Consider the following 12,815-nt stretch of genomic DNA (forward strand, 5'->3'; position numbering starts at 1 on the left):
GCCTTTTTCCTTTTACATTTTTCTTTTCCTTTTCATGATGACAGTGGTGAGGCTCTGCTTCCCCTGACTGCACGTCCCTGCTACACCCGTGAAAATATATATAATTAACTCTTTTAATGTAACAAAACAGCAAACCTTTTTTTCCCTTCTGGAAGTGGTTGGATTCATAAAAGGAGACTGGTGAAGAAGTTACCATGTGAACACAAAACACACAGAAAAAAATAATAGTCTTATTTTCCTGAAGAAACTTTTTCTAATATTTTCTTGGTTCTGTTTGAGTTCAATACTCAGATTTAGCTCGTCTCCTAATCAATATAAAATGTTTAAATCAGGAGTTTAGTTTTTGGTCTTAGCAATTAAAATGCAGACATAAATTAACTGTTGATAATTCGCATTAGAACAAATACGGCTAACTCGGATCTAGAAAACATGTGCAGACTTGAGTTCTCCAAAATTCTAATTCAGAAAAAAATGACAACTGTTAAAAATAAAAACAAAAGATGAAGGGGGAGAATGATGACAGTAATTTAAAAAATGGATGAAATCCAACACCTTGAATCTACATTCATCTATGGCTTTAACATAACGTGGAAGTAGGCTGTGAACATGCAAATTAGATTGTATTAGATGCCTTGATAGACCCAGGTTCTTCTCAGAAAAAAACCCGTATATCGCTAGCCATGCCAGAAGCATATCTCTTTCTTTCAGTTTCAAATCTTCTCCCCAGAGTCTTAATTACTGGTTTCTAATTGGCTAGAGATGTAAATTGCGATTGTCTTAGCAAGCTCATTATTACATTCAAGAATCCAAGCATCACAGTCCCAAAAACAGGCTAAAGAGATTGGTTTCCAGAATTGGAATCCAGGCAATTGTAAAATGCTAAATTCTCTTAATGTTGTGAATAAACTATGAAAACTAGATCATTGTTAGAGACTTCTCTCAACCCCTTTTCTTTGTCAGAAATAGATTACCCTTTACCCCTATTTTCTATGGCTCAAGTTAATATGCACACTCTTCTATGGCAAAGGTCTGCAAGTATGCCAAAATTATGTCGCACGGAGTGTGTGTGAGAGAGAGGCTGAACAGAATGTGGAAGAGGTATAGAACCTGCCCCCAAAATATCAGCCTCCATTTTTTATTCTTTAAAAGTAAGCTTTTATTTCTATGATCATACATACGCAAGACCCAAAGGAATAAAGGAACCCCCCCCCCAATATGTGCTATTGCCTGTCACATAACTGAATCAATACAAAACAATTACCTTAAGAACATGTCAGAACACGTTCAAATTTCTTTCAAATTGAGGCTCTGTTCACTTTGATGGAAAAAAAACAAGATGAAGAAAAAAGACAAAATATAGCTCTGATAAGACATTTAAACAAGATCCTCACTAAATATCGGTTCCATTATTATTATTTTTACAAAAATAGGAAGGATTACATCAACGTGGCTGTATTTCAAACACTGAAGCTTCTGGATAGTTTTTTGTTTAGGGATTAGGAACAATCCTTATGATTTTCAGTAGTTACACTGGGGTGTTTGAGAGAGTATTAAATAGTGTACCTCTAGTGTGTGCACCCCTGAAATAGGGGCATTCTATTGAACCTTCAAAAGCAAACCAATACATGTATCTCTAAACCAAATTACAAAGGGGTTATGCACTTCCATAACTTACTTGTTTTTGAAGACAAAGTTATGTTTCAAATTGTGTTAAGAGGTCTCTTATTTCTGGAGTCAAATGTTCCACGGCCTTCGCAGCTTCCGTAATAGCTTTCCGATACATCCCTTTCTTCTTACGGTTAAATCGTAGTTTGAAATATTCAGAAAAAGGGGACAGTTTTGATAGCGACAAGAAAGAAGTTGTTGGAGAACCAAACCATGAAACTTTTGCTTCCTGCCAGGAAGGGTCTCCATTTTCCTTTTGGCCAAGATTTATGTCAAGAACACGGGCGGGCCACCAAGGAAAGCCATGGATTTTGCCCCAGACAACGTCGCCAACTGAAACAGTCCTTCCATCTTCAGTCACACATTTGGAGACACTTTGGGTGTGTAATCTAACGGTCAGTGGGGGCACAATTTTACGGTCATCTTTAGAAGATGAGGAGACAGAGGCGTCATCCCCAGGTAAAAAGTCACATATTTCTGGTGATGCCATTTCTGAGCTGGAAGATTTAGATTCATCGAGGCTATCATTGCTGCACATGGATAAGCTGGAAGAGTCTGCTTTCCGTTTGCGATAATTCATGAGAAAAGCCAGGTTATCGTGTCCATCTTTGCCTTGAGGAAACCTTTTGAAGTCGTCATCCTCACAGGAGCTCCCTGAGGACATCTCAGCTAGGCTCCGCTCTGCAGAATCTCTGTAGAAAGCAGCAGCCGCCGCCGCAGCTGCAACGGGCTCCCCACTGCTGGGAAGAACATTCATCTCATCGATAAGTTCGGCTTTGTAAATGGAAACATTATCCCCCTCGCTGAGCCGGTGGGGCTTCAGGCGGATTTTGGGCGGGGGCACTTCTGCACTGGAATGGACGGGCCTAGTTAACTTCAGCTTTGGAATGGAAGCATGGTGCCCACCGGATTGCTTGTCCATAAAACACTTGCTTTCCTGATCTTGTTCTGAGTCTTGGGCCTCATCTTGGTCGTCCCCACCATTCTGGAGAAGTCGCTGAGGGCAAAATGGCTTCCCGGAACCATGAATGCGGGAGGGGATTTTCACAACTTCACCTTTTCCCTGAGGGGTGCTGTAAGATATTTTTATAACTGGAGTCCTTTGCAGCTGTTCCCTGGAAAACTTTTCAACCTCTCGCCTTTCTCTCTTGCTTTTTCTCTCGATATATTCAGATTCGCTGTGTCTTTTCTGCTCCTTATCTTGGATGCTCAGCTTCCTCTGGGTTTTTGCATTTTGGAGGGCTTTGATACCCTCCTCTGGATTCAGAGTGTTCTTGCATTTCTCACAAAGCACTTGCCTGGGCCTCAGCCTAATGGTGCTCATGATGAGCCTCCCGGGGTCTCTGTTCCGGGACAAGCGCCTCTTTGTCCTTTTTATGGTTTTCGGAGGTGGCTGAGGCACCCACTGATTATACGTGTGCCGTAGCCATAATGGAGGGGGGAAGGGGGCTCCTTCAAAATAGGGAGGGTAAGGAGGAACACTGCCCGTTGGCGGTGGAGGCAAGAGGGGTGGGACTTGCTCCTCTCTGTTGGCCTTGGTGGGTTTTCCTCCTGAACACCACTGGTCAGCCTCCAGGTCTATGGATGGTCTCTCTTCAGCTTTCCCATTAGTGCAACTTTTGTTAAGAGGATCCTCTGTCTTTGGTAAGGAAGCTGGTGGGACACAAAATAGTCCAGACCTAGATCGTTGTAGAAAGAAGGAAGGGAAGAAAAGAAAGTGCAACATCAGAATAGATTGAACTATACTTCCCATTTGAGATTATTCAGCACATAACAAAGGTCAACATTAAACTTCTACAATCACACCGCAGAAGTCAGATGTTCATTCCACAACCCTGAAAAAGCTTCATTTCCAATTTCAAAGTCTAGCATGTGAGAAATTGGACTGCGGTTCATGAAGTTTAATACCACAAGAATGTTTGTAAGACAATATATTGACTGATTGAGTAATTAATAAATGTATTACTCTTTAAGATGCCACAAGACTATTGTATAACAGGGTTTTCTGAAAAATGTGAGGAATAAGTTGCCTGATATGTTTTAAAAAGAACATTGCTTAATGGGAGTAGAAGGTAATCTATTTATTTAAATAACTTTATTTAAAATGAATTTTGTCACTGCAATAGCCCAATATCTATGCCGTAGCATTTCTATTCCCCTCCCTCCCTCTGCTAGCCAGTCTCGCCTTGGCAGGTAGAAATTTGCAATTTATGACTACCAGGCTACTGATTAAATATACAAGTTGCCTATTTTATATACAGGTATTCAAACAAATATATGAAAATATACAATAGAGCAAGCAAGCATTATGATGTCTTAGAGCAGACGAATGGATTACTGGAGGAAACACTTCCAGGATATTAGCTAGCTGCATCAGAAAAAAGTGGTTGCTAACCAGAACGTACACTATATATAGGCGGTCCTCAACTTCATCTAGTAACTGTTCAACGGCACTGAAAACACGGACTTATGTCCATTTTCCACACTTACAGGACCATTGCAGCATCCCCATTGGTCCCGTGATTTACATTCATATACTTGACAACTGATTGGCATTTATGATGGTTTCAGCGTCCCAAGGCCACGCCCTTCGTACAAGCACAGTGAATGGGAAAGCCAGATTCACTTAATAACAGCGCTACTAATTTAACAACTGCAGTGACTCACTTAACAAATATGGCAAGAAGTCATAAATTAGGCAAAATTCACCTAGCTAATTTCTCACCTAGCAACATACTTTTTCGGCTCAATTGTGGCCGCAAGTGAAGGACTTACCCATAGCAAACGTCTGTAGCTCTTATCGTTGCTTATCAAGTTCTATTATTAAAAAAAAACACAGCTATTTCCCCATCATAAAACTCAAATGAGAAATGCTGCTGAAATGTGTTGCTTTTATATCGGGCTAAACAAAGATGAACAATTTTGAGGCAGCCTAGAAAGAAGATTTGAACAAAACTCCAGTCTACTCTTCTGTTCAAAGGCCAATGACTTCCATCATGTCCCTTTGCCTACTTGTGACTGTGATCAGGACCACATCCCTTGTGCCTTTTTTTTAATAAAGACTTTTTAATTTTTAAACAAATAAAAACATAAAACACATACAACCTTCTTCCATTTCATATAGCGTGTCATTTGGTTACAAGATTTTGTGCATCCTTTCCATGGCCACCACTTACAATTATGTTAGATAAACATAAGTACATTTTTGTTATATGTCAATTTTTCAACTATAATTATTATTCCTTAATTTTAAACAAAATATTCTAAATATTGAATCCATACATACATCATCATTTTGCATCAATAGTTCAACTTGTTATTATCCCTACAATTTAAACAAAATATTCTATATATTGAAGTCATACATACAACATCATTCCATTACATCATTCTACTACGTTTAACAGTGCTAAACCCTTATAGTTTTGCATGTACCATTCTATTATTCTTAAAATATGAAACGTTCTCCCACTTTTTCCATTACCATGATTTTTTATCTAACCATTGATAAAACAAATCCCAAACCTTATAAAATTGTTCATCTTCTTGTTCTTTAATTTCAAATGTCAATTTACTCATTTCCGCACATTCCATAATTTTTTGAATAATTTCCTCCTGCGTTGGTATTTTCTCATTTTTCCAATTTTTTGCAAATACAATTCTAGCTGCTGTTAGAACATTTACAATCAAATATTTCAAGCCTCTATTATATGTTTCTGGTATAATTCCCAATTTAAAAGGCTCTGGTTTAAAGTCTATATGTTTTGTGTCATTTTCTCCAACCATGTGTGGATCTTAGTCCAATATCTTTTAGCTTCTGCACAGGTCCACCACATATGGTAATATGAGCCCGGTGTCTGATGACATTTCCAACACTTTTCTGATTTATTCTTGAATATTCTTGCTATTCTCATCAGGAATAGATGCCACCTGTAAAACATCTTATACAAATTTTCTTTATATGCTGTTGACATTGTCATTTTGTAATTTTGAGACCACAATTTCTGCCACTTCTCTAATTCAATCCCATGCCCAAAATTCCCCCCCCCCAAAGCTATCATAGTTCCTTTAACTTGTTCTTCTTCTAACTTAACCTCTAGTAAGTGTCCATAAAGTTTTTAAATTACTTTTTCATCAATACCCATCTAACTCATTCATTTTATCATAAAAACCTTCCTCTTTACGGTCCTCGTCATATCTAGATTGTATTTTGCACATATGAAAACCAGTTCATCTTTATACCTTCCTTTTCCAGTTCTTGCATAGATTTAAGTTTACCCTCTGCATTCAATATTTCACCACATCTGTTTGTTCCTTTTTGTATATTATTGCATATGAAAAGGCTTCAATAGTTGATAGCCAGACTGGAATTTTTAAATAATATTGTCTTTTAATCTTCTCCCAGTTTATCCATATTCTTATCTACAATTCCATTAAAATCTCACATCATACAAATATTTAAGTAGTCCATTATTTTCCTGTGTAATTTCCTGTAAAATTCATCTTGCTTGTCATTAGGCGCATAGATTGCTATTAAGAGCATTTTCTTATTATTGTCCATAATTTCAACCATCAAAATTCTTCCATTGTCATCTGTATAAATTTGTTCCACTGGGATTGCGTCTTTAATGTAAAGAATCACTCCTCTTTTCTAACAGGTTGCCAATGAAGTAATTCATGTTGCTTTTGAATATGCACTTCTTGTAGACAAATTATATCCAATTTTAGTTTCCCTAGTTTGTGAAATATTTTCTTTCTTTTATTTGCTGAATTAAGTCCATTTATGTTAATTGAGATCATTTTCTTCTCTTCCATATTCATGTTTTATACATAGGATTTATTGCTCTGGTAGTTCTAGGTTCTCGTAGTTCTCCGATATCCATGCCACCTACAGCACCTTCTATCTTGATCCCGCCTGCTGCTCCTCCTTCTTTTCCAGTCGAAGCCGAAGACATCGCTCGTGATTCTGTCACTGATTCTTTAGGTCCAGTCTGCTCAGCCTTCTCTCCGAAATGTTCTTGGAAAAGTGCTTCTGCTTTTTGGATTGAATCTATTCTGTATCTTTGTCCTTGCCATACAAACATTAAGCCTTCAGGTATCAGCCATCTGTAATTAACACCTTTTTTGAGTAGTGTTTTAGTCAAAAATTGATGTTCTCCTCTCATTTTTCTTGGTATTTGCTTCAAAACTACAATCTCCTAGCCTTTGTACTCCAGGTACAAAGGTATTTGCATCCTAATTGCTTTCTTGGTAAATCTTACATGAACTTTCCTTGGCAGTTCATTTTTCGCTGCATATCTTGTGTAAACTCGAAATGTTTCATCTATAGCATCGGCCATCTTCTCTTGGGTTAACTCGAGGACATTTGTCAAAATTTCTATCATTATTTGTAACAGGTTTTCACCTTTTTCTTCTTCTATGTTTTGGAATTTTAGGAAAAATTCTGACCTTTCCATCTCCCAATTCAGTATTCCAAAATTATCTTTTTCAACCACACTGTCTATTATCAATCTCCCCAATTTTCTTCTCTCTTTGGTCACCTTTTTCTTCAATTTTTGTAGTCTATCTTCAAATATCATCACCATTTGTTGAATACTATCAATTTTTTCATCAGTTTTAACTGCTTTTTGTTCCATGTTCTCTGTTCATTGTTCAATGTTTCCCATTCATTGTTCTATTGTCTCAATTCTTTTTTCCATGTTTTCTGTTCTCTTTTTGATGGTATTTGTTTTTTTGGCCTCTGGTGGGGATGGGTGGGACTACATTTGGTGTATAAGATGCACCCAAATCTTCACCCTCTTTTGCGGGGAGAGAAGATGTGTCTTATACGCCAAAAATATGGTACATGCTAGTTGCCACATGAGCAAATTTGGACCATGGGGATGTTGCAACAGATGTAAGTCATGTCCCCCTCCCCCCAATGCTGTTGCAATCACTAAACCAATGGCTGCATGATGAAGACTTACCAGTACCATCTTCCTTATTTTTGCTCACAGCCATTTCAAAAGTAGCGGTACTCTCAATGGGCTTCACAAAGAAGGATGGCCGATTCTATACAGAAATATCTGGTGGCTTTAGTTTAAATTCAAAATAATCTATTACTAGACTCAGCACAGTGAAGACATTAGCGTAAGAGTTGAAATGTTAAGGAGGCAATTTTTAATTTGAAGGCAATCTGGCGGTGGTGCTTAAGAAGGATAAAAGAAGGAAGCAGTTTGGATGACCTGTAACTACATTTTCTAGTGAAACTTTAGTGTTTGCTGGAACTAATGATTCCAAACTCAGATCTTCTGGCAACAACCATGGAAACTTCAAAACCCAATTACATTATACAAACTCCAAACGTGCCTCTAACTCAATACAATTCAAAGCATTTACTGATGAATTTAATAGACATCTAGAACATGCTACAATATAAAGTTTTTTGGGAAAAGTAAGATAAAATTGCATCCTATTGCCCTCTCTAATCCTGATTCCCCCCCCCCAAAAAAATCCAGTTGTACATAAACCTTGATATATTACACCATCATGGATGACGTGAGGGTAGGCAATGTTGATTGGGCTACCCCAACTTAGGTGCTCTTCCACAGATTCCTGTGAGTCGGCAAAGCCCATGGGTAACAAACCCGTGGTGTCACATTGCCATCATGTGACGTATTGCAACCATTTTTCCCTTCGCGGAGCTGGGGGGCTTGCATGTGACGCATCCGGCCCAAAGGTCGCCAGTTTGACACCCCTGCTGTAGCCCAAACATCATTGCCTGCCCCACGGAATCTTTTCCCATCTTATTCCTAAATGAGCATGGCATTTTGATACTGGGAGGGGAGAAAGAATACTCATCATCTTCACCATCATCTAATAAAAAAGACTATCTCAATTAATCCATGCAAGCTTTGCAGTCTGTATTATTAAGATTAAGATTTAACCCAAACTCTTAAGCCCTGTTTCTCAAAAGCTCTGCGTTCATCATCTAGAAGCAAAGAAAATGCTCTGTCAGACAGCAGACTAAATGTCTTTTCTGTTAGGCTGAAGCAGGAGCTGGCACACTCGGATCAAGGAATGTATTCAGTGGGGAAATCACATGCCCAAAATTGGTGGCGCTGGACTACAAAATGATCACATGCCTTGTTTTCTTTTTCCTCTTAGCTTCTTCTCATTTCTCACTGACATATATATGTGTGTGTGTGTGTGTGCGCGTGTGTGTGTGTTGTATTTGTGCTGATAAATAAATAAAGGGAGACTAGTATAGATCTATTTCAAGCTATTTAGCTCTCGTCAGCTCTAGCCATACCCTTTACTGGGATTTGAAATATATATATATGTTTTGTGTGCCATCTCATTTAACCCACTAAATTTAATTATCTCACACATCACACATTTCAGATCTTGGCCAGCTGCAAAAAACTTTTTATTGGGAAGTGGGAGACGACCCTAAACAGAGCCAAACTGCCAATTGTCTTGCAGAACCAGCACAGTGGCCACAGACAGCATTCCTATAAGGAGGATCCAGGTGAAATAAAACAATGTCAAATAGAGCAACTGTAGTAAAGGAAATGTGTCACTCAAATTTGGCCACAAAAGACGGCAAGGCTGGAGAGGAGCAGCAAGTCTTCTATGGGTCAATTACTCCTGATGCACAGGATAGATTTTCAGTGAAGAGGTTCATATGACAAAGGATTTGTAGAATAAATGCCCCGTAAACTATTAAATGAAACAAGAGACTGCTGAGGTGGGTCCCAAGGAGTTACGGTACAGAATATCCTGCGCTGACAGATATTTGGGTTTGTAAGATTTCTAAGATGCTCTCCTGCTTTGGTGATAATTTCAGAAGTCCTGATTTTACCTCATAAATATTGAAAAACCAACAGATTAATCTACATTTTGGGCACCTCATCTAGCAAACATTGTCCTATAAGCTTTCCAAGTTGCATCCGTTATTTTGATAATGACTTGCTTCTCTTATTTATGGATATTCACATGTCCCCATGTGGGGTTCCTTATACGCTCCAGACAGTTGAATGAAGCATCCTTTGCAAAGAAAAAAAAAGGGAATCTGCAAATCTACAGAAGAAAAAATTTAAAAGCTACTGCAATGTTAGTGCAACAGGGAGAAAACAGCTGACAAGACACTGGGCTGACTGAAGCCATGTTGGCAGCATCTGAAGCTTCAGCTTTCTTTCCATGGAGGGACTGCAGCAATGATTTCGTCTCAGATTTGCAATTCAAGAGTCAAACTCAGCCAGCAACAACACTCAGGTGTATAGTTTCTATGCCTAGGGAAAGAATTTCTGTGTAACACAGGTCAAAGGTCTCCATAAAAACGCCTCCTTAAAATTAGTCTGCTAAGATGCATTGGATGGCCTATAATTAAGGTGGTTAATACAACTTACCCTCCTCATATCCTGGTTCTTTCCAAACTCATTCAATCTGCAACCTACAAGCTCACCAAGGAATCAAATTTGCTTTTCTAACATTTTTAGTGGCGCTTACTGGGCACTCATGAACACAGCAAGGTGAAAAAGGATTTGGCAACAGTGTTTTAGCATCACTGCAATTTGTAGGACTATTCTGCTACTGACATCACTGCAGTGCAAAAGCAAATACAGGTTGTCCTTGACTTACAACAGTCCATTTAGTGACCATTCAAAGTTACACCACTGAAAAAAGTGACTTATGACCGTTTTTCACACGACCGTTACAGAATCCCCATGGCCGCGTGATCAAAATTCAGATGCTTGGCAACTGACTCATATTATGACGATTGCATTGTCCCGGGGTCATGTGATCACCTTTTCTAAACCTCTGACAAGCAAAGTCAACGGGGAAGCCAGATTCACTTAACAACGCAATTTAACGAGTGCCATGATTCACTTAACAACTGTGGCAAGAAAGGTCATAAAATAGCACAAAGCTCAGGTAACAAATGTCTCACTTAGCAACAGAAATGTTAGGCTCGGTTATGGTCATAAGTCAAGGACTACCTGTTAACAAAGTTTCAATTAACGGTAACCTCAAAAAGGGTGCTTTACAGGTACCTGACCATTGCAAAACGTTGCACGCACCCTTGGCCAGGCGGCTGTGATCTGGGTGCGAGGCAGGCTGCTCATGCTTATGATGGGTCGCCATGTGCCCATGAGCATCCGATCACCACTGGCAATCTCTTCTGCCAATTTCCCCAGGAAGCCGTTGGGAAGTGGTCAGGGAAGGATTTTCCGCTCCAGAGCAGAGAGGCAGTGCCAGAAGGAGAGGCGCCTCAGGGGAGCGAGGTAAGGAGTATGGGCTGCCTTGGGGAAGATGGGAATTGTGGCGGTTCTGCTACGGGCTGGACGAGAGCGCCTCTCCGCTCAGGGGCTGAAGGTCCTTCTTGGATTTGGACAGGGAGAACTCGCAGCTCCTGAGCAGAGAGATGCTTATGTGCCTCCTGGGATCGCCCTCTCCCAAACAACCCAGGCTCCTTACCAGGGATTCTGCCACTTAATGAGCCACAAATCACTTAATGACTGCAACCAGAAGTGCTGGGTTTGCAGTCATTGAGCAGAGCAGTCATGTGATGTCCTGCTTATTGCTGCTTCCCTCTGAAACTGAGGTTCCCAATTGTGGTCCTTGATTCAAGGACCACCTAAACAACATCAAAACCAGTGGTCACCAACTGGTGGTCCATGGATCACTGGTAGTCTGCAAGATAATTTTGGTAGTCTGGAGAAAAATTATTTGCATTTTTTATATTGTACTAAATACTATTTAGCTTTTTAAAAAATCATATTAGTGATCCGCGGGATTTAAAATTATGAATTTACTGGTCCAAGGTCCGAAAGGTTGGTGATCCCTGATCTAAACTACAATGATTTGGGCCCCTGGGCCCTCAGAACAATTAAGGAAATCAGCAACAGGATAACCTTCTATTTGTGATAGAAAACATATGGAACATCATAGAACCAAACCTCTTGAGAATATAAAATATGAAAAGAACCACCTCAAAGGAACTCTTTCTGTCCCATTTGGCCTACATCACACAATGCTCCAAGACTTCTCTGTCTCCTCCACTCCTCGCCATCTACCAACAGCTGGCCACCTCTGTTGCAGTTCTCAGTCTAATCCAAATACATGTTTCACTGTAGCATTGAACAATACCTGAAGCACTGATTTTCCACAAATCAACTTGCTTTCAATTATATCGTCTGTATGTCGTCCCCCCAAAACTCTTGCAAAAAATATATTTTTTTTTGGGGGGGGGGGAGGAGAAATGGAGAACAAAACTGAACTCAACAAGTAAATGAATCTTTAAGGTATCGTCATTATGAGTTTAGAAAGCCTACTTGATTTTATTTTTCTTCACTTGACACAAAATCAAGTATTTCCTAGAATCAGAATTGTTTCTGAATACATCAGTATTACTGTTGCACAGTTTCAGAAAAAACAGAAAAAACACCCTCAACCATGTCTTCACTTACAAAAGAAAATATCAAGGTCATAACAAGGATATGTGGCACTGAAAAAAGTGACATCTTGCACAGGTAGTCCTTGACTTACAGCAGTTTGTTTAGTGACTGTTTGAAGTTACCACGACACTGAAAAAATGACTTATGACCATTTTTCACACTTAAGACCATTGCAGCACTCCCACGGTCGTGTGAACAAAATTCAGATGGTTGGCAACTGACTCATATTTACGACGGTTGCAGTGTCCTGAGGTCACGTGATTCCATTTTGCTACCTTCTGGGAAGGAAATTCACTGGGGAAACCAGATTCACTTGGGCTCAATTGTGGTCATAAGGTGAGGACAACCTGTATTAAGCAGGAAGACACTACCTTCAAAAATACGCTTAGTCTTTTATTTATAAGTCTCATAACTCCACCAAGCACAGCCCATGGAACTGGAATCCAAAACACCTGGAAGGCAATCATTCTTTTCCCCTCGGTATTTCCAAGGCATGTGGGACAATCATATTCTACTCTTCTTTTTTCTACATTGTCAGCCAGTAGTTGGAGCCCAAGATGTTGTTTTATGCCAGGTCAGATACAGATGGTCCAAGACGAGCCTTTTACAGCCCTTCTATCTTATCCCTTCAGTTAAGAGCTACTACTGTATTTTTCGGAGTATAAGACGCACCCCCTTTCCCCTCAAAAAAGAGGCTGAAAATCTGGGTGC

General features: G+C 39.5%; 1 protein-coding gene across 3 annotated transcripts in view; it reads right to left on the minus strand.

Annotated features, from left to right (window-relative positions):
• The window catches only part of PWWP2B (PWWP domain containing 2B), a 44,425-nt gene that overhangs the window by 16,736 nt on the left and 14,874 nt on the right, over positions 1–12,815 (minus strand). For all 3 annotated transcript variants that reach the window (XM_032225475.1, XM_032225474.1, XM_032225473.1), the window contains exon 3: positions 1,676–3,344. In XM_032225475.1, coding sequence (XP_032081366.1) covers positions 1,694–3,344 — 1,651 coding nt within the window. In that variant the 3' untranslated portion in view covers positions 1,676–1,693. The remainder of the gene's footprint in view (positions 1–1,675; positions 3,345–12,815) is intronic.

The sequence above is a fragment of the Thamnophis elegans genome, chromosome 10, assembly GCF_009769535.1.
Source record: "Thamnophis elegans isolate rThaEle1 chromosome 10, rThaEle1.pri, whole genome shotgun sequence".
NCBI classification, from domain to species: domain Eukaryota; kingdom Metazoa; phylum Chordata; class Lepidosauria; order Squamata; family Colubridae; genus Thamnophis; species Thamnophis elegans.